The 22,652-nt window shown below is 53.5% G+C and overlaps 1 protein-coding gene across 1 annotated transcript; it reads right to left on the minus strand.

The window, feature by feature from the left end:
• Positions 1 to 50: 50 nt before the first annotated feature.
• On the minus strand, positions 51 to 20,873 carry LOC144611699 (pancreatic secretory granule membrane major glycoprotein GP2-like). The gene is made up of 5 exons (XM_078430930.1): positions 20,798 to 20,873; positions 20,404 to 20,480; positions 19,413 to 19,577; positions 3,212 to 3,380; positions 51 to 135 (listed from the first exon to the last, which is right to left on the minus strand). Exons 1-5 carry the CDS (start codon positions 20,839 to 20,841, stop codon positions 102 to 104), a joined length of 489 nt encoding a protein of 162 aa, XP_078287056.1. The 5' UTR covers positions 20,842 to 20,873; the 3' UTR covers positions 51 to 101.
• Between the last annotated feature and the right edge of the window lie 1,779 nt (positions 20,874 to 22,652).

Here is a 22,652-nt window from a genome sequence, read left to right on the forward strand (position 1 = left end):
GACTGAGGGAGGAGTTTAACTTCTGTGGACAGAGGGAATGTTGCAACGTCTCACCTTCATCACCAGACTGATCGTTAAGTTTCCTGCAGGAGGATGCTGAGTCAGCGGTTCCCGGAGCTTTTCCAGATCCTCCAACTGAAACACAAAAAAGTAGACGCAAGGAACTGCTGATGCCGGTTTACCAAAAAAAGGCACAAACTGCTGGAGGAACTCAATGAGTCAGGCAGCATCTCTGGAGGACATGGTAGGTGACGTATCGTGTTGGGACTAAGAAAGGTCCTGGTCCTGAAACGAGGACAGTGGTGGTCCCAGTTCCCTGTGATTCTGTGTGAAGATGGAGCGGGCAGAGCTGTACCACCTCCCCCTCAGCACACCGCCCCCAGGGGTCAGCCGGAAATGTCCAGACTAGGGATACTCAGAGGCAAATCCTGAGGCACATATTGCTCCCGCACCAGCAGCCTGATGTTCTTTACGACCCACATTTGTGTGTTTGAGTCAGGACTGTCATTCCCCTTGCTCACTGTGCCCATGTCCACTGGCAGCAGAGTTAAAACCAAGTGACCATTGCCATCCTCTCTGCTGCAGTTCTGCTGTGGGCAGCGGTGTGTGTAGACTGGGCCCCACAGGGCAGTGATGCTGTGTGTGTAGACTGGGCCCCACAGGCCAATGATGCTGTGTGTGTAGACTGGGCCCCACAGGGCAGTGATGCTACTCCAAAGACGTACAGGTATGTAGGTTAATTGGCTGGGTAAATGTAAAAATTGTCCCTAGTGGGTGTAGGATAGTGTTAATGTACGGGGATCGCTGGACGGCACGGACTTGGAGGGCCGAAAAGGCCTGTTTCCGGCTGTATATATATGATGATGATGATGTGTGTGTAGACTGGGCCCCACAGGCCAATGATGCTGTGTGTGTAGACTGGGCCCCACAGGGCAGTGATGCTGTGTGTGTAGACTGGGCCCCACAGGGCAGTGATGCTGTGTGTGTAGACTGGGCCCCACAGGGCAGTGATGCTGTGTGTGTAGACTGGGCCCCACAGGGCAGTGATGCTGTGTGTGTAGACTGGGCCCCACAGGGCAGTGATGATTGGATCTGTTGCCTCAGGGTGAGTCAGGATCTCACTCCACACTCGGGTCCCTGCTGGATCACTGATCCTGAGGTCGGGGACAATAGACAATAGGTGCAGGAGGAGGCCATTCGGCCCTTTGAGCCAGAACCGCCATTCAATGTGACTATGGCTGATCATTCTCAATCAGTACCCCGTTCCTGCCTTCTCCCCATACCCCCTGACTCCGCTATCCTTAAGAGCTCTATCTAGCTCTCTTGAATGCATTCAGAGAATTGGCCTCCACTGCCATCTGAGGCAGAGAATTCCACAGATTCACAACTCCCTGACTGAAAAAGTTTTTCCTCTTCTCAGTTCTAAATGGCCTACCCCTTATTCTTAAACTGTGGCCCTTGTTCTGGACTCCCCCAACATTGGGAACATGTTTCCTGCCCCTAACGTGTCCAACCCCTTAATAATCTTATACGTTTTCGATAAGATCTCCTCTCATCCTTCTGAGGGCCAACCGTTCTGAAACTGTTCAATCTGCAATCGCACAGCCTCCGTGCAGCCCTCCCTCATCACACCAAGGTCCCGCTTACTCTGTACATATCCATGCCGTCCGCCCTCTCCCCCACCACCCCCCCAGAAACCCCCCGCCCCTCCCCACAACCCCCCGCCCCTCCCCACAACCCCCGCCCCCCTTCCCACAACCCCCCGCCCCTTCCCACAACCCCCCGCCACTCCCCACAACCCCCCGCCCCTCTCCCCACAACCCCCCCGCCCCCTTCCCACAACCCCCATCCCCCACCCCACTACCCCCCGCCCCTCCCCACAAACCCCCCCCAAAAAACCCCCGCCCCTCCCCAAACCCCCCGCCCCTCCCCACTACCCCCCGCCCCTCCCCACAACCCCCCGCCCCTCCCCACTACCCCCGCCCCTCCCCACTACCCCCGCCCCTCCCCATAACCCCCCCAGAAACCCCCCGCCCCTTCCCACAACCCCCCGCCCTCCCCACAACCCCCCGCCCCTCTCCCACAACCCCCCGCCCCTCTCCCCACAACCCCCCGCCCCCTTTCCACAACCCCCCGCCCCTCTCCCCACAACCCCCCGCCCCACAACCCCCCGCCCCTCTCCCCACAACCCCCGCCCCTTCCCACAACCCCCGCCCCTCCCCAACCCCCCTTCCCACAACCCCCCGCCCCTCTCCCACAACCCCCCTTCCCACAACCCCCCACCCCTCCCCACAACCCCCCGCCCCCTCCCCACAACCCCCGCCCCTCCCCACAACCCCCCGCCCCTCCCCACAACCACCCGCTCCCCCCACAACCCCCCGCCCCTCCATACAACCCCCCACCCCTCCCCACAACCCCCCGCCCCTCCACACAACTCCCCACCCCTCCCCACAACCCCCCCTCCCCACAACCCCCCGCCCCTCCCCACAACCCCCACCCCTCCCCACAACCCCCCTCCCCACAACCCCCCTCCCCACAACCCCCCGCCCCTCCCCACAACCCCCCACCCCTCCCCACAACCCCCCTCCCCACAACCCCCTGCCCCTCCCCACAACCCCCCTCCCACAACCCTCTTGCCCCCTCACCACAACCCCCCACCCCCTCCCCACAACCCCCCTCCCCACAACCCCCCTCCCCACAACCCCCCGCCACTTCCCACAACCCCCCTCCCCAAAACCCCCTTGCCCCCTCCCCACAAACCCCCGCCCCTTCCCTCAACCCCCCCGCCCCCTCCCCACAACCCCCCGCCCCCTTTCCCTCAACCCCCCACCCCTCCTCACAACCCCCTGCCCCTCCCTCCACTCATGATACTCTCCCCCACTCACAAATTCCAACTTCCCCTCTCCATCCCCACGCGCCCTCCTCCCACCCCCCACTCCTCCCCATCTCCCCTCCCTCACTCCCCACACTCCCTCCCCCTCCCCCCACTCATGATCCCTTCCCCCCACTACCGACCCCCCACCCCCTCCCGCCACTCCAACCCCCTCCTACCCCCCACTCCTGACACCCCCTTCCCTCACTCACTAACCCTCCTTTCCACCTCCTTCCAACATCCCCTCCCCCCTTCCCGCACTCCAACCGCCTCCTCCCCCCACTCTCTGCCTTGGAGGTTTGGGGGATGAACCTGATCCAATGATCCCCACATCCATACCTGAGGTTGTATCTGATTCTCGGACGGTGGACAAATCCTCCGGGGTTTGGGTGTTTCCTGGGGTTGGGGTGTTTCCTGGGGTTCGGATGTTGTTTCCTGGGGTTGGGATGTTGTTTCCTGGGGTTGGGATGTTGTTTCCTGGGTTCCTCAGTTGGGACAGAGGCTGGATCTGTAATAAAGTGTGGACAGAGAGTGGGTGTCGTGTGGAAGTGATCCAGCAGCTGTGTGGGATGGGAGCGGGGGGAAGTGCACGTCCGACACTTGTCTCTGGTGACCACAAGGGTCCAGCCCTCTCCTGCACCCTGTACCCTGACACCCCCAGTACATCTACTCCACAGTGGAGTGACCGTTACTGCCTCCCAGTTTCTGCACCCCACACACCTCACACATTGGGACACGTCCCTGCGTCACTCTGCTCTGCTCCCCTCTCCCTCTGCTCCTCACCCCTTCATTCCAGTCGGCACTCAATACTCTCCATTTGAGGGGGAGAGAGGGAGGGAGGGAGGGAGGGGAGAGAGGGGTTTTTGATAACCATCCTCACTATCTATGATACCATCTACTTTAGTATCATCTGAAAACTTACTAAACATCTTATACCTTCTCATCAAACCCTTTGATCTGAACCACAATTAGCAATGGGCCCAACATCAATCCCTGAGTCACACACAGAAAGATGGAGTCACTCAGCGGGACAGGCAGCAACTCTGCAGAAAAGGAAAAGGAAAGGAGAAATATGCATTCAGGTACTTGGGAGAAATGAATGGAAGATAAGCAAAAAGCAATAATAATCATGGAAATGTCGGGCACACAATGGCAAACCATTGTTGATGGGATGGGTGACAACGAGTAAACAGAGGAACTCAATTGGACAACAGTAAAACTAGTACGATGATTAGAGTGTGGGAGGGACAGATGGAGAGGGGATACAAGGGTTACTTGGAGACATTTTCATACCGCAGAGCTGTAAGCTGCCCTGGCGAAATATGAGAAGCTGTTCCTCCAACTTACATTTGGCCTCAATCTGACAATGGAGGAGGTCGAGGACAGAAATCAGGGTGCATCACAGCTTGGTTTGGGAACAGCTCCATCCAAGACTGCAAGAAATTGCAGTGAATTGTGGACACAGCCCAGACCATCACACAAACCAACCTCCTTTCCATTGACTCCATTTATACTTCATGCTGCCTCGGCAAGGCCAGCAGCATAATCATGTACAAGTAACACCCTGGACATTCCCTCTTCTCCCCTCTCCCATCAGACAAAAGGTGTGGAAGTGTGAAAACGCACACCTCTAGATTAACGGGCAGTTTCTTCCCAGCTGTTAACAGGCAACTGAATCATCCTACCACAACCAGAGAGCAGTGCAAAACTATCTACCTCTTTGGTGACCCTTGGACATTACTTGATCGGACTTTGCTGGCTTTACCTTGCACTAAACGATATTCCCTCATCATGTGTCTATTCACTGTAAATGGCTCGATTGTAATCATGTATTGTCTTTCAGCTGACTGTGTAGTGAGCAACAAAAGCTTTTCACTGTACCTCAGTAAACGTGACAATAAATTAAACTGAACTGAACTGAAAGTTCAATGTGGGAATGGTAGGGGGAGTTAAAGAGTTTGGCAACTGGGAGATCATGTAGGCCAAGGCGGACTGAGCGGAGGTGTTCAGCGAAATGATCGCCGAGCCTGCACTTGGTCTCGCCGGTACACACGAGCCCACACCTGCAACAGCGGATACAGTAGATGAGGTTGGTGGAGGTGCAAGTGAACCTCTGCCTCACCTACAAGGACATTTCATTGATTGTGTGCTTTTTGCATACCTTCCATGTATTTCTCCAGAGTAACATCTATATCTCACTTTCCCCTTCACCTGACTCTCATTTTAAAGAAGAGTCTTGACCAGAAATGTAATGTATTCATTTTCTCCACAGATGCTGCCTGTCCCGCTGAGTTACTCCAGCTTTCTGTGCCTGTCTTTGGTGTAAACCAGCATCTGCAGTTCCTCCCTATATATACCAATGTGTCACAAGCTTCCAGTCCATATAAACAAACTTCCACCACCATCCGCTGTTTCGTTCCATCAAATAAGATCTGTATCCAGTCAGATATTTCTCCCTGGATCCTCTGCAAACTGACCTTCTTATCCCTCAGAATCCTGTCCAATAACTCTCTCAGAGATATTCACCCCTCTGGTCTACAGTTCCCAGGCTTTTCCTTGCAGTTCTTCTTAAATAGAGGTACAACAGAAGTCATCCTCCATCATTGGCACTGCACCCAAGTCTAACGATGATCCTGTAGTTTCTTCCCTCGCTTCCCAGAGTATCCTGTAGAGTTACAACTTGTGGAGCCAGAGGAGGGGTGTGGGACGGGAGAAATAGGTGCAAGTCCAAGTGGGGCACATGGGAGGAAGAAGAAAGGAGAAAGGGAGAGTGTGGGGGTTTGTTCCAGGGCACCTAAAATTGGAGAATTCAATGTTCATACCTGTGAGAAAGGTTCTGACTGTCTGCTCTATGCCTCTTGTAATTTTATATCATTTCTGTTCTTTGGTGTGAGCCAGCATCACTCGTTCATTGTTTCTCCATTGTACGTTTCATGGGAAAGTGGGGAACAGGATGTGGTGAGTATCAATACAGGTTGGGAACAGCTGATGGAAAAAATGCAAAATGCTGGAGTAACTCAGCGGGACCGGCAGCATCTCTGGATAGAAGGAATGGGTGACCTTTTGGGTCAAGACACTTCTTCAACCTGGCCGGGTAACGGAAACATCACCCATTCCTTCTATCCACTGATGCTGCCTGTCCTGCTGAGTAACTCCACCAGTTCCTTCCGATAAAAGATTGAAAGGGTCGTGTCGGGGTGAGGGGTCGACCGTTTTGTGGTGAGGGGGGACGGTGTTGGGGGGAGGGGGGACCGTGTTGGGGGGAGGGGGAACCATGTTGGGGTGAAGGAGGACTGTGTCGGGGTGAGGGGTGGGCTGTGTCGGGGTGAGGTGTGTGTGTTGGGGCGGAGGGGTGTGTGTTGGGGTGAGGGGGGTGTGTGTTGGGGTGAGAGGGGTGTGTGTTGGGGTGAGGGGGTGTGTGTTGGGGTGAAGGGGTTCTGTGTTGGGGTGAGGGGATGTGTGTTTGGGTGAGGGGGTTCTGTGTTGGGGTGAGGGGGTGTGTGTTTGGGTGAGGGGGTTCTGTGTTGGGGTGAGGGGGTGTGTGTTGGCTGAGGGGGGCTGTGTGTTGGGGAGGGGGGGGGTGTGTTGGGCTGAGGGGTGTGTGTTTTGGCTGAGGGGGGCTGTGTGTTGGGGAGGGGGGGTATGTTGGGGGAGGGGGTGTCTGTGTTGGGGTGAGGGGGGGTGTATGTTGGGGGTGGGGGGATGTGTGTTGGGGTGGGGGGTGTGTGTTGGGCTGAGGGGGGTCTGTGTTGGGGTGGGGGGGTCTGTGTTGGGGGGGGGTCTGTGTTGGGGAGGGGGGGTCTGTGTTGGGGGGGTCTGTGTTGGGGTGGGGGGGTCTGTGTTGGGGAGGGGGGGTCTGTGTTGGGGGGGTCTGTGTTGGGGGGGTCTGTGTTGGGGTGGGGGGGTCTGTGTTGGGGAGGGGGGGTCTGTGTTGGGGGGGGGTCTGTGTTGGGGGGATCTGTGTTGGGGGGGGGTCTGTGTTGGGGAGGGGGGTCTGTGTTGGGGGGGGTCTGTGTTGGGGGGGTCTGTGTTGGGGAGGGGGGGTCTGTGTTGGGGGGGGTCTGTGTTGGGGAGGGGGGGTCTGTGTTGGGGGGGGTCTGTGTTGGGGAGGGGGGGTCTGTGTTGGGGAGGGGGGGTCTGTGTTGGGGAGGGGGGGTCTGTGTTGGGGGGGGTCTGTGTTGGGGAGGGGGGGTCTGTGTTGGGGAGGGGGGGTCTGTGTTGGGGGGGGTCTGTGTTGGGGAGGGGGGGTCTGTGTTGGGGGGGTCTGTGTTGGGGAGGGGGGGTCTGTGTTGGGGAGGGGGGGTCTGTGTTGGGGAGGGGGGGTCTGTGTTGGGGAGGGGGGGTCTGTGTTGGGGGGGTCTGTGTTGGGGGGGGTCTGTGTTGGGGAGGGGGGGTCTGTGTTGGGGAGGGGGGGTCTGTGTTGGGGAGGGGGGGTCTGTGTTGGGGGGGGTCTGTGTTGGGGTGGGGGGGTCTGTGTTGGGGTGGGGGGTCTGTGTTGGGGTGGGGGGGTCTGTGTTGGGGGGGGGTCTGTGTTGGGGGGGGTCTGTGTTGGGGGGGGGGTCTGTGTTGGGGGGGGTCTGTGTTGGGGTGGGGGGTCTGTGTTGGGGTGGGGGGGTCTGTGTTGGGGTGGGGGGTCTGTGTTGGGGTGGGGGGTCTGTGTTGGGGGGGGTCTGTGTTGGGGGGGGGGTCTGTGTTGGGGGGGGTCTGTGTTGGGGGGGGGGGTCTGTGTTGGGGTGGGGGGGTCTGTGTTGGGGTGGGGGGTCTGTGTTGGGGGGGGGTCTGTGTTGGGGGGGGTCTGTGTTGGGGTGGGGGGTCTGTGTTGGGGTGGGGGGGTCTGTGTTGGGGTGGGGGGTCTGTGTTGGGGTGGGGGGTCTGTGTTGGGGTGGGGGGGTCTGTGTTGGGGAGGGGGGGTCTGTGTTGGGGGGGGTCTGTGTTGGGGTGGGGGGTCTGTTGGGGTGGGGGGTCTGTGTTGGGGTGGGGGGTCTGTGTTGGGGTGGGGGGGTCTGTGTTGGGGGGGGGGTCTGTGTTGGGGAGGGGGGGTCTGTGTTGGGGGGGGTCTGTGTTGGGGAGGGGGGGTCTGTGTTGGGGGGGTCTGTGTTGGGGGGGGTCTGTGTTGGGGTGGGGGTTCTGTGTTGGGGAGGGGGGGTCTGTGTTGGGGTGTGGGGTCTGTGTTGGGGTGGGGGGTCTGTGTTGGGGTGGGGGGGGGGTGTTGGGGTGGGGGGTCTGTGTTGGGGTGGGGGGGGGTCTGTGTTGGGGTGGGGGGTCTGTGTTGGGGTGGGGGGTCTGTGTTGGGGAGGGGGGTCTGTGTTGGGGTGGGGGGTCTGTGTTGGGGGGGTGGTCTCTGTTGGGGGGGGGGGGGTGTGTGTTGGGGTGAGGGGGGTTTGTGAACACTCAGCCCACTGTGTGTGTTGGTGACTTCGTTTTGCCTTTCACTCTAATGGGGACGTTCACATCCTGAGCTTTCTTCAGCACACGTTTAAAAACATCCCACATGGCCGATGTTCCTTTCCCCTCTAATAACCTGCTCCAGAAAACTTGAACGAGACCTTCTCTCATCCCCTCAAAGTTGGCCTTACCCCAGTTGAGCATTTTAACACGTGGACCATCTCTGTCCATATCCATAACTGTCTTAAACCTAATCGAACTGTGGTCACTGGTCCCAAAAGGCTTCTCCACACACACTTCATTAACTTGCCCTTCCCAATTTCCCAATACTAGATCCAGCATTGCCCTCTCACATGTGGGGGCCTCCACATACTGCTTGAGAAAACTCTCCTGAACACTTTGTGGATTTGCACCCCATCTAAACCCTTCACGCTATGCTTTTCCCAGTCTATATTGGGAAAGTTAAAGTTTGGGGAGTGAAGCCGGGTCATTGTTGGCCGGTGTGGGTGAGTTGGGCCGAAGGGCTGTTTCCACACTGTGTCACTCTATGACACACTGTGACACTCAATGACACACGTAGAGACACACACACACACACACACAAACGCATGCAAGCACACACACATATACACGCACACAAACACACGCATGCACGCACACATACAGATACAGACATGCAAGCACATGCACACAGACACACAGGCACTCACACACGCATGCACGTACACGCAGACACACACACAGACATGCACTCACACACATGCACACAAACACACACATAAACACATACAGACACACAGTCACACACACACCCACACATATACATACAGACACACACATTGCACACACGCACACAGACACACCCACCCACACACCCACAGGCAAACACATGCACCCACAAACATACACCCACACACACACCCACACACATGCACACACACACAGGCACACACACCCACACACCCACACACCAACACACACACACGTACACACACACACACGCACACAGATCTGTTACACAATACGGACTCACATTGAAAAGTGAAACGTCCTCGTTGCCTCGATTGAATGGTGAAGCAGAGCCCGCAGCCACCAGTGAGGACCAGGGGTCGGGGCAGAGAGGCAGCACCGAGGGAAGTGACAGGGGCTCAAGGGGGAGGATGTGGGAGGCAAGGGTTCAGGGAACGAGCTGGAAGGCAGGGACACACATGTGGTGGGTGGAGGTAACAAGGTTTTGTTTATGGCCAGTGTCGACTGCTGGTAATTTAATGCCTGGGGAATGAAGGCAATGTACTGAGGCCACAGATAGGTACGTGGGTGAGTGAGGGGTGTCCATGACTGCAACTGGGTTCAGTCAAACTTGGCCACAAAGCCTTCAATTCCCTCAGCCAAATCATTTAGCTCTGACCCTTGCGGAAGACTGCTAGCCCTATTTATTGCCACTCTTTGCCTTCTCGCATCGAGCGACCCTTCTCTCCATGCTAGTATCCTCCCTCTGAGAAGCGAGTCTGGGCAATAGTGGGAGAGTCAGTGGGGAACAGTTTGGGGATTGTGATCATAATTCTGTTTCGAGATTATATCGATCACCATAAATTCAGATTGTAAACTAGAGGAAGGCAGGTTTCCACAACAGAAGGCAGACCAGCCAAAGTAGATTGGAAGCAGTTACTTGTGAATAAAACAACACACATGTGGGAATCCTTTATACGGGCGAGGGTGTGACTTCAGGGTAAATGTGCTCCCATTCTAGATGGTCAATGGGAGGTATCCCAGTGTATCTCAGTCCCCAGGGACACTGACTGTTGACAGTGAGGGACACTGGAGGTCAGTGGGAGATATCACGGTGCACACGTGATACCTGTCCCGCTGAGTTACTCCAGCATTTTGTGTCTACCCTCGATTTAAACCAGTATCTGCAGTTCTTACTGACACATATCATGGTGTATCTCAGTCCCCAGGAAACAGTTCCTGACTAACAGCCCACAATCAGTGAGGTTACGTAACAAATCATCCTCTATGATAATCCGTAACACTGGTGCTCTGCAATAATGCACTGTCAGCCCCCTTCTTTACTCCTTGTACACCCAGGACTGTGCAGGCAAGTGCAAATCCAACTCAATTTACAAATTCGCAGACGATACCATGGGCTAGATATCAAATAATAATGAGACGGAATACAGGAAGGAGAATGAGAACATTACCTGGTGTCAGGACAACAATCTGTCCCCCAATGTCAAAAAGACAATTGAGATAGTGATAGACTCTAGGATGCATTGAAGGCTCTGTGGCCAACTTTGCAGCTGATATGAAGATCGGTGGGACGGTAGGTAGTATACATAGAAAATAGGTGCAGGAGGAGCCCATTTGGCCCTTCGAGCCAGCACCGCCATTCATGGCTGATCATCCACAATCAGTAACCCATGCCTGCCTTCCCCCCATATCCCATTATTTAGCCAACCCAAGAACTCCATCTAACTCTCTTTTAAATTCACCCAATGAATTGGCCTCCACTGCCCTCTGTGGCAGAGAATTCCACAAATTCACAACTCTCTGGGTGAAAAAGTTTTTTCTCATCTCAGTTTTAAATGGCCTCCCCTTTATTCTTAGACAGTGGCCCCTGGTTGAGGACTCACCCAACATTGGGAACATTTTTCCTGCATCCAGCTTGTGCAGTCCTTTTATAATTTTATATGTTTCTACAAGATCCCCTGTCATACTTCTAAATTCCATTGAAAAAATGCTCAGTTTTCGCCAGCTCCAGGAGAAGTGCAGAGAACAGCGGATGCCCCTGTATATTGCTTTCATTGACCTCACCAAGGCGTTCAACTTCGTCAGCAGTGATGGCCTATTCAAAGCTCTCCCAAAGATCAGCTGCCCACCAAAACTGCAGAGCATGATAGAATCCTTCCACAGCAACAAGAAGGGGACAGTGCAGTTCAATGGCAGCTTCTCGGAGCCCTTCGACATCCGTAGTGGCGTCAAACAAGGCTGCATCCTCGCTCCCGCACTCTTTGGGATTTTCTTAGCTCTGCTCCTGAAACATGCCCTCTGCACCACAACAGAGGGGATCTACCTGCGTACTAGATCAGACGGCAGCCTCTTCAACCTCACCCGCCTCCGAGACAAGACAAAAGTACGTGAAGCTCTCATCAGAGACATGTTGTTCGCCGATGACGCAGCAGTTGTGTCCCACACCCAGCAGGAACAACAGTCTTTGATAGACCACTTCTATCGGGCTTGCAAGGCCTTCGGGCTGACCATCTGCCTGAAGAAGACGAACGTCCTGGGACAGGATACAGAGGCACCGCCTGTCATCACCATCGACCACTACGAACTCGATGCCGTCCATCGGTTCACGTACCTCGGCTCCACCATCACCGACAACCTCTCCTTGGACACAGAGATTGACAAGAGGATCGGGAAGGCAGCTACAACTCTTGCTCACCTCACATCTCGAGTATGGACCAACCCAAAGTTGACAGTGAAGACAAAGATAGCAGTCTACAACGCCTGTGTCAACAGCACGCTGCTGTACGGCAGTGAGTCATGGACTACATATGCCAGACTGGAGAGAAGACTCAACACCTTCCACCTTAGAAGCATCTGCCGTATCCTGGCTATTTCCTGGCAAGACAAAGTGTCTAATGCCGAGATTCTGTCTGGCGCTGGCCTTCCGAGTATGTCCACTCTACTCAGGCAGAGCAGGCTGTGGTGGCTGGGTCATGTCCACCGCATGGAGGATGGCCGTATTACAACAGACATCCTCTATTGAAAGCTGACATCTGGGAGGAGAACCATTGGCCGCCACCAGCTACGTTACAAGGATGCCTGCGAGAGAGATTTGAAGGCGCTCGACATCGATGTGGAGTCCTGGGAGAACCTTGCAGCTGACCGCACGAGGTGGAGAGGTACCCTGAACCAACATCTCAAAATGGGGGAAGAGAAACTGATGAACGCAGCGGCAGACAAGCGGGCACGCAGAAAGGAGAGCAGCAACTTCAACAGACCAGAGACCACACACAAATGTGACCTTTGCGACAGAGACTGTCACTCCCGCATTGGTCTCTTCAGCCACAAGCGACGCTGCTCTAGCCGAGGTGTGGAGTAAGCAGCCAACTAGAATGCATCACCCATGGTCAGCCATGACCGAGGGGGCCTAAGAAGAAGAATAAGCCCAGTCTTTCCAATCTTTCCTCATATGACAGTCTTGCCATCCCGGGAATTAACTTTGTCAACCTACGCTGCACTCCCTCAATGGCAAGGATGTCCTTCCTCAAATTAGACCAAAACTGTGCACAATACTCCAGATGTGGTCTCACCAGGGCTCTGTACAAATGTAGAAGGACCACTTTACGCTTATACTCAAATCCTCTCGTTATGAAGGCCAAAAAGCCAGTAGCTTTCTTCACTACCTGCTGTACCTGCTTATTTACTTTCAGTGACTCGAGAACAAGGACACCCAGGTCTCATTGCACTTCCCTTTTCCCTAATCTGACACCATTGAGGTAATCATCTGCCTCCTTGTTCTTGCCGCCAAAGTGGATAACCTCACATTTACAGTACTACATTGCACTGCATCTGCCATGCATCTGCCCACTAACTCAACCTGTCCAACTCACCCTGCAACCTCCTAGCATCCTCTTCACTGTTCACACTGCCACCCAGCTTTGTGTCACCTGCAAATTTGCTAGTGTTACTTTTAATTCCATGATGTAAATAGTGTAGAGAAAGCAAGGACCCTGCAGAAGGACAGGTTGGGAGAGTGGGCAGGGAAGTGATAGATGGAATATAATGTGGATAAATGTGAGGTTATCCACTTTGGCGGCAAGAACGGGAAAGCAGAGTATTACCTGAATGGTGGCCAATTAGGAAAAGGGGAGATGCAACGTGACCTGGGTGTCATGGTGCACCAGTCATTGAAAGCAAGCATGCAGGTGCAGCAGGCAGTGAAGAAAGCGAATGGTCTGTTAGCATTCATAGCAAGAGGATTTGAGTATAGGAGCAGGGAGGTTCTGCTGCAGTTGTACAGGGCCTTGGTGAGACCGCACCTGGAGTATTGTGTACAGTTTTGGTCTCCTAATCTGAGGAAAGACATTCTAGCCTTAGAGGGAGTACAGAGAAGGTTCACCAGATTGATCCCTGGGATGGCAGGACTTTCATATGAAGAAAGACTGGATAGACTAGGCTTGTACTCGCTGGAATTTAGAAGACTGAGGGGGGATCTTATTGAAACATATAAAATTCTTAAGGGGTTGGAGAGGCTAGATGCGGGAAGATTGTTCCCGATGTTGGGGAAGTCCAGAACCAGGGGTCACAACTTAAGGATAAAGGGGAAGTCTTTTAGGACCGTGATGAGAAAACATTTCTTCACACAGGGAGTGGTGAGTCTGTGGAATTCTCTGCCACAGAAGGTAGTTGAGGCCAGTTCATTGGCTATATTTAAGAGGGAGTTAGATGTACCCCTTGTGGCTAAAGGGATCAGGGGGTATGGAGAGAAGGCAGGTACAGGTTACTGAGCTGGATGATCAGCCATGATCATATTGAATGGCGGTGCAGGCTCGAAGGGCCGAATGGCCTACTCCTGCACCTATTTTCTATGTTTCTATGTTAATACAGCACGGTAAAGTGTGGAGTCATGCGTTTTGGTAGTAGGAGAAAAGGCGTAGCCTATTTTCTAAATGAGGAAAGAATTCAGAGCTTGAAGGTGCAAAGGGACTTGGGAGAGCTGGTGCAGGATTCCCAAAAAGTTAAATTGCAAGTAATCCGTAGTAAGGACGGCAAATGCAATGCTCGCATTTATTTTGAGGACTAGAATATAGAAATACGGATGTAATGCTGAGGCTTTATAACGCACCTGTCAGACTGCATTTGCAGTATTGTGAGTTGTTTTGGGCCCTATATCTGATGAAGCAGGAGTTGCCCCTGGAGAAGGTCCAGAGGAGGTTTACAAGAATGATCCCAGGAATGAATGAGTTAACATATGATGAGCGTTTGGTGGCACTGGGCCTCGACTCACTGGACTTTAGAAGGAAGTGGGGGGAACTCATTGAAACTTACCGAGAAGTGAAAGGCCTGGATAGTGAATATGGAGAGGATGTTTCCATTTGTGGGAGAGCCTAGAACCAGAGGCCAGTGCCTCAGAATAAATACTCTTTTGAGTAAAGAAATTCCCCCTCATCTCCTTTCAAAATGCAGGTCCTGCATGTGGTGATCTGTAGAATTCTTGCCACAGACAGCTGTGGAGGCCAAGTCATGAGGTGTTTTTAAGGCATAGATTGACAGAGACTTGATTGGTAAGGGTGTCACCAGGGTGTCACGAGTTATGGGGAGGAGGCAGGAGAATAGGTAGAGAGGGAAAGATAGATCAGGCATGATAGTATGGCGTAGTAGACCTGATGGGCCAAATGGCCTAATTCTGCTCCTCAAACTCATGAGCTTATTACACAAAGCGGTACACATACCCCGTAAACATTGACAGCCCAGAAGTAGAGATGGTTGAAAGATTCAAATTCCGTGCAGTAAATATCTCCAGCAACTTGTCCTGGAGCAGTCATATCAATGCAATGGCCAAGAAAGCACATCAACACCTCCACCTCCAGAGAAGGTTAAGGAAGTCCCCAGCACCTCTCACCAACTTCTACAGATGTACCGCAGAAAGCATTTTATGCAGATACATCACAGCATGGTTTGGGAACAGTTCTATCTAAGACTGCAAGACATTGCAGAGAATTGTGGACACAGCCCAGACCTTTACTCAAACCAGCATCCCTTCCATTGACTCCATCTACACTTGATGTTGCCTTGGCCAGGCCACCAGCAAAATCAACGATGCAGTCCCACCTCTTCTATAATTGGACTTCACTGGAATTTATCTTGCACGAAACATTATTCTCTTTATCCCGTATTAGTACATAGTGGACGGCTTGGATGTAATAATGAATGGACTTTCTGCTGACTGGATGGCACGTAACACATTGCCGTGGGGAGGGTGAGTGCGATGCTTTGGCTTGAGAGGCTTCGACGTACAGGGTGACAGCGGGATAAGGTCTGGTTTGTGGTTATTGTTCTAATATACACTCTCTGTGGTCCAGGGCAGTAAGGATGGCAGGTTGGGCAGTTAGTGCGCCTCCTGCAGGATGTGGGAAGTCAGGGAAACCTTCAGTGTTGCTGAGGAGGTGTGGGAGGTGTGTCCAGCTGCTGCTCCTTACAGACTGCGTAAGGGAACTGGAGCAGCAGCTGGATGACATCAGCATCATCCGGACACATCATCAGGACACCCAGGGTGCCACAGGTAGGGGTCACAGTGAGGTGGTCACGCCTCGGGTAGGGGCAGAAAGTAGATGGGTGATCACCAGCAAAGGGAGTCGTGAGAAAGTGCAGGGATCTCCTGCGGCCATTCCCCTCGACAACAGCTTTGTCCCTTTGGATCCTGTTCGGGGGATGACCGGCCAGGGAGGGCAGCAGTAGTCAGGTGTGTGGAATCAAGCCCGGCTCTGAGGCACAATGGGGAAGGTCACAGTCAGGTAGAGTGATAGTGATTGGGGAATCGTTAGTTCGGGAAACAGCCAGGAGATTGTGGGGCAGCAAATGAGGCTCCAGGATGGTGTGCTGTCTCCCTGGCCCCAGGGTCCAGGATGTCTTCGAGCGGCTGCAGAGCATTCTCAAGGGGGAGGGGGAGCAGCCAGACGTCGTTGTGTACGTTGGCACAAATGACAGAGTTGGAAAATGAATGAGGTCCTGTGGACTGAAGACAGGGAATTAGGCAAAAGGTTAATGCAGGACCTGAAAGGTTAATGCAGCTTCTCGTGGGGAGGACCGCATCAGAACAGTGGGAGTCATTCAAAGGAATAATTGAAAAAGTACAGAGGAAGCATGTTCCCCTAAAGTTTAAGGGTGGGACAAACAAGTCCAAAGAACCTTGGATGTCGAACGATATAGTAGGATTGATTCGAAAAAAAAGGGGGGCTTTTGGAAGGCTTAAAGAACTTAAGGCACAGGCATCATTAGAGGAATACAGAAGGTGTAGGGCGGTTCTTAAAAAATAAATTAGGAGAGCAAAAAGGGGCCATGAGATAGCACTAGCGGGCAAAATAAAAGAAAATCCCAAAGTGTTCTATAAGTATATCAAGGGTAAGAGGATAATGAGGGAAAGAGTGGGGCCCATCAGGGACCATAGTGGAAAGCTGTGTGTGGAGCCAGAGGATGTAGGAGATGTTTTAAATGATTTTTTTGCAACTGGTTTTACGAGGGAGGAGGGCGATGCGGACTTAGAAATGGAGCAGGAGTGTTGTGATGTTCTTGAGCATATTGCTATTGACAAGGAGGCAGTGCTGGAGGCTCTGGCAGGCTTAAAAGTGGATAAGTCTCCGGGCCCTGACGAGATGTATCCCAGGATGCTGAGAGAGGCAAGGGAGGAGATTGCGGGGGCTCTGGCACAAATTTTCAGAGCCTCTCTTGCAACAGGGGATGTACCGGAGGACTGGAGGATAGCTAATGTGGTGCCATTATTTAAAAAGGGCAGTAGGAATAAACCTGGGAACTACAGGCCGGTGAGTCTGACATCGGTGGTGGGGAAGCTGCTAGAAAAGATTCTGAGGGACAGAATCAGTCTTCACTTGGAGGATCGAGGGTTAATTAAGGATAGTCAACATGGCTTTGTTAATGGAAGGTCGTGTCTGACTAACTTGATTGAATTTTTTGAAGGGGTGATCAAGGAGGTAGATGGGGGTAGTGCAGTGGATGTGGTATACATGGATTTCAGTAAGGCTTTTGACAAGGTCCCACACAGGAGACTAGTCAAGAAGGTAAGAGCCCATGGGATCCAGGGCACCTTGGCAAAATGGATAAAATACTGGCTTAGTGACAGAAGGCAGAGGGTGATGGTAGAAGGTTGCTTCTGTGACTGGAGGCCGGTGTCCAGTGGGGTGCCGCAGGGATCGGTGTTGGGTCCCTTACTGTTTGTAATCTACATTAATGATCTGGATGTCAACGTACAGGGCATGATCAGCAAGTTTGCAGATGACACAAAGTTAGGGGGGGGGGGGGGGGGTGGTGAATAGCGAGGAAGGGGTCTGCAAGCTGCAGGAAGATATAGATGAGATGGTCAGATGGGCGGAGCAGTGGCAGATGGAATTTAATCCTGAAAAGTGCGAGGTGATGCACTTTGGCAGGAATAACTTGGAGAGGGAGTACACCATGAATGGAAGGACCCTAGGGAAGACAGGGGTACAGAGGGACCTTGGAGTACACGTACACAAGTCCTTGAAGGCAGCAGGACAGGTGGACAGGGTGGTCAAAAATGCATATGGGTTACTGGCCTTCATTAGCCGGGGCATCGAATATAAAAGTAGGGGGGTAATGATGGAACTGTACAGAACACTGGTGAGGCCACAGCTGGAGTATTGTGTATAGTTCTAGTCACCACATTATAGAAAGGATGTGATAACTTTGGAGAGGGTGCAGAGGAGATTCACCAGGATGCTGCCAGGGATGAAGGGCCTCGGCTATGAGGAGAGACTGAGCAGACTGGGGTTGTTTTCCCTGGAGCAGAGAAGGCTGAGAGGGGACATGATTGAGGTGTACAAGATTATGAGGGGCATAGATAAGGTAGATGGCGGGGAACTTCTTCCACTGGTGGAAGGTTCAACAACGAGGGGACATAGATACAGGGTAAGGGGAGGGAGGTTTCGGGGGGATGTGAGAAAGAACTTTTTCACCCAAAGGGTGGTTGGAGTCTGGAACTCACTGCCTGGGGTGGTGGTGGAGGCGGGAACACTCACAACGTTTAAGAGGCATTTGGATGGGCACTTGAAATGCTACAACATTCAGGGCTACGGTCCAAATGCGGGAAAATGGGATTAAAATTACACTGTGTTTGGTAACGGGCGGCACGGACACGATGGGCCGAAGGGCCTCTTTCTGTGCTGTAGGACTCTATGACCTCCAGGTAGTAATGCCTGGATTGCCACTGGTGCCACATGCTAGTGAAGGTACGAACAGGAGGATAGGGCAGATGAATGTGTGGCTGAGGAGTTGGTGCTGGGGGCAGGGAAAATGGAGGTGGTGGTAAACGTGTGGAGCTGAGAACTGAAAAGGGGATGATCACCTTTTTGGCAGTGTACGACAGGCCCTCAAATAGTCAATGGGAATTAGAAGAACAAATGTACTGGGACATTGTAGACAGCTGCAAGACTAAAGGGACACTGTGTGGTCGGTGGGAGATATCACAGTTTATCTTAGTTCCCAGGGAACTGACCGTGGACAGTGAGGGACACTGCTGGTCAGTGGGAGATATCATGCTGTATCTCAGTCCACAGATGATCGCCCCAGCCAAGTTATTGATATCGACTGTGAATCACCAAGGCCCAAGCACTGAGCCCTCTTGTACCCACACGTCACTGTTGCCAACCTGAGAATGATCTGCTTATTCCCACCTCTTGCTCTCTGTCCTGAAGCCAATTCCCAATCCATGTCAGTGTGTGAACAATTCCATGTGCTCTGACCTTGTTCACCAGCCTCTTGTGCAGGAACGTACTAAATGATTTCTGAAGATCCCCCCACACCCCAGCCACTGGTTTCCTCACCTGTTCCTCTGGATGTTTCATCAACGTACTCAAGGGACTGTGAAACGTGAAATTCCTTCCACAGCCCACATTGTCTCTGCTCAGCCCTAACAGTGACACGGACTCCCTTCACTCGCACTTCCCCATCACATACTGTGAACCCCGCAAGATGAATGGGGAAGTCCCAACGGAGCATGGGAGAGAGAAGGGAAGTTGCGATGCTGGAGCGAGGGGGGAGGGGAGAGATAGGTCCATGAGTGAGGGTCTTGCAGAGTGAGGGGGGAGGGCTTGGAGGGGACTGTGTGGGGCCAGGGAGTGGGAACTATGCTGGGGCCAGGGTGGAAGTGCAGGGGTCTGAGCCAGGAGCGAGGTGGGTGGGGGGAGGGGGTGGAGGAGCCGTGCCGAGGCAAAGATGGGAGGGGATGAAGCTGGGACCAGGGTGGGAGGGGAGGGGACAGGTCTAGGGGCAGGGGGAGGGGGAGAGGGGACAGTTGACCTGAACAATCAGCCCACTGTGTGTGTTGGTGACTCGGGACATCCCAGAATATCTCCACAACCCCAACCGCCCGTGTGACTGTGGAACGGGGACCTACCTGTACAATACACAGCGCTGATGGGGGGTGACGGCCACAGCTGATACACAAAGTAACCGGTGCAGTTCTTCACCCTGATCCCCCAGTTCCTGTTGCAGATGGAACTGCCCTTGGTGAAACAGACTGTCCTGGTCACCTCCCCGTCTCCCACGCTGGGATGGGGACCTGGAATGAGGATTATAAACATTGTAAAATGTACCCGGTCACAGTGCGGTGGGGAATGTGAATGTGGAGCCAGTGTAAGGCAGTGATCACAAGCCACGGTCGGGTCTGACCTGCCTCAGTCAGTGGTGAACTGCTGCCCTCACCCACACCCCCCACACCCCCCACAACAGCCCCTGCTCCCTGACACCGGCTCCTGGTGCTGACACCCTGGGGTGCTGGGGTCTGGACTGGAAACACAAGCCCCCCCCCCCATGGGTGCTGACAGCTGGTGATGAGCGGACACGGGCCGAATCAGTAGCTCAGATGGGACATCATGGTCGGAATGGGCCGAAGGGCCCGTTTCTGGGCCGTGTGACCAATGACTAATTATATAGTATTTAGATCAGCCTGATGGGAAATGTCACTAGGTTGGTTACAATAATTTTAACCAGGACACATCACAAACGCTTCAATCAAACAGCATGAGCACATTTGTGCTAAATGTTGTGTGTATTTAATTTCTCCGCCTCGTTGCTGAACTGTGTGTGTCCTGAGACGGGCCCAGCTCCCTGGGAGCGGCTCCTCCACTGAAACTGCTGATCTGGAGCGGGGACAGCGGGCGGGTGGGATCCGTAGCCCCACTGCCACGAAACTCCAGGAAGCTGGAGCTTCCCCACCGCACTCTGTGAGGATCCAGGGCCGGAGCGTGGTCTGTGTGACTGTGGGGGACCCGCTCTGGGAGGTTGGGGTCCGTGTCTGTGTGAGGGGCCCTCTGGAGAGATCTGGGTCGTCAGTCTGACCCTCCCCCACAATAACTGAGACCATCTGTTGTAAACTCTGACCCTACCGGCTAGCCAGCCTGGGTACTGCCCGGAGCAGTGATCCTCTGGAACGGCAGTCTCCGGAATCTTCCATCCACCGGAACTGAAACAACAATCAGAGAGTCAGCCCCTGAACTGAGGGAGTTTGTTCACCCAGAGAAAGACCCTGAATCAGGGCCATTCTCACCCACCCGGTCCCGTTCATCATTCCCCAGAATCCAATGTAGTTTTCCCTCCGCTCCCGTCTTTCCCGGTCTCTCTCCACAATGTGGGATCTCCCCATTCTCAGTATTGATGCCCCGTCCCATTGCACCAACTGATGATTCCCATCTCCCTACATCTCCCCTTCACACCCCCTCGTTCCCCCGTTTACATTCTCCATCAGTGCCCAATTTCCCAGCAATGATCAACTCACGTTACCTGTTAAATCTGTACCATCCCACTGCGAGATTTCCATCACCCATCCATATCCCACTGATGCACCCAGTGCCGGAACAACCCGTGCTCCTCCAGGGCTGATCCAGGACGGTGTGGATCACACACGGGTCACCCAGTGTGGAGTCTGTGGCTGAGGGACAGATTGATGTACCGTGTTAATGTCAAGTTCAGCTCATGTCCCCAGCCTCTTGTTCCCCACCTGAAGCAGCTGCTCACTGCAAATGCTCACTGCACCCTCCCACTCACACCCACACACACACACACAGACACACACACAGACACACACGCAGACACACACGCACACACACACACACACACACAGACACACACGCACACACACACACACACACACACAGACACACACGCACACACACACACACACACACAGACACACACGCACACACACACACAGAAACAAACACGCACACACACACGCACGCACCCACACACACACGCACACACACATGCACACACACACCTACGCAGAAACATATACGCACACACACACACACACATAGAAACATACATGCACACACACAGACACACATACATCCAGACACACGCACATGCACACACACACACGTGTGCAGATACACACGCACACATATGCACACACAGACACACAAACAGACAAGCACACGCACACACACACACAGATACAGACACGCACACGCATAGACACACACACAGAAACACACATACATCCAGACACACACAAACACATGTGCACACACACACACATACACAGACAAGCACATGCACAAAAACACACAGACATACACGCATGGACGCACACGCATACTCACACACACCCACAAGCACACACACACAGAAACACACACGCTCATGCAGACACACATACATGCACACGCACAAACATATGCGCACACACACACACATATGCACGCACGCAAACACACACTCATGCACACACACGTGCACACAAACATACGGAAACACACAGAACACACATGCACACACACACACATGCGGACACACACAGAGATACAGATACAAGCAGGCACACAAATGCACACACATGTGTAAGGTTCGCTAATGCTACACGGGAGGGTTTAAACTGGATTGGCAGGGGGTGGGATCTCGAGCAGGACAGAGGCACGTGAGACGCTAGAAGTTGGTACGGAGGGTGGTGTGGGAAAGGTTAGTGGACAGAATAGGCAGGTGAAAGGCAGAGAGCGAGGAAGGAGGGTTGGTTTAAACTGCATGTATTTTAATGCAAGGGGCCTGACGGGCAAGGCAGATGAGCTTAGGGCATGGATAGGTACGAGTGACTGGGACGTTGGAGCCACGACTGAAACCTGGTTAAGGGACGGGCAGGACTGGCAGCTCAATGTTCCGGGGTACAGGAGCTTCAGGAGAGGCAGGGGTGAGGGAAAAAGAGGAGGGGGTTTGCATTGTTGGTTAAGGAGGATGTCGCGGCTGTGTTCAGAGGTGACATTATGGACGGTTCATCCTGTGAGGCCTTATGGGTGGAGCTGAGGCACAACTAAGGGATGGTCACCTTGTTGGGGGTGAACTACAGACCCCCGAATAGTCAACGGGAAATAGAAGAACAAATGTGCCGGGAGATTGCAGACTGCTGCAGGTAAAATAAAGTTTTTGTAGTCGAGGATTTTAACTTTCCCAATAGAGACTGGGAAAATCATAGCGTGAAGGGTCAAGATGGGGTGCAATTCCTCAAAAGTGTTTAGGAGAGTTTTCTTAAGCAGTATGTGGAGAGCCACACGTGAAAGGGCAACGCTGGATCTAAAGTGAAAGGCCTGGATAGAATGAATGTAGAAAAGATGTTTTCATGAGTTGGAGAGTCTAGGACCAG

Source organism: Rhinoraja longicauda, chromosome 41, assembly GCF_053455715.1.
Source record: "Rhinoraja longicauda isolate Sanriku21f chromosome 41, sRhiLon1.1, whole genome shotgun sequence".
Classification (NCBI taxonomy): Eukaryota; Metazoa; Chordata; class Chondrichthyes; order Rajiformes; family Arhynchobatidae; genus Rhinoraja; species Rhinoraja longicauda.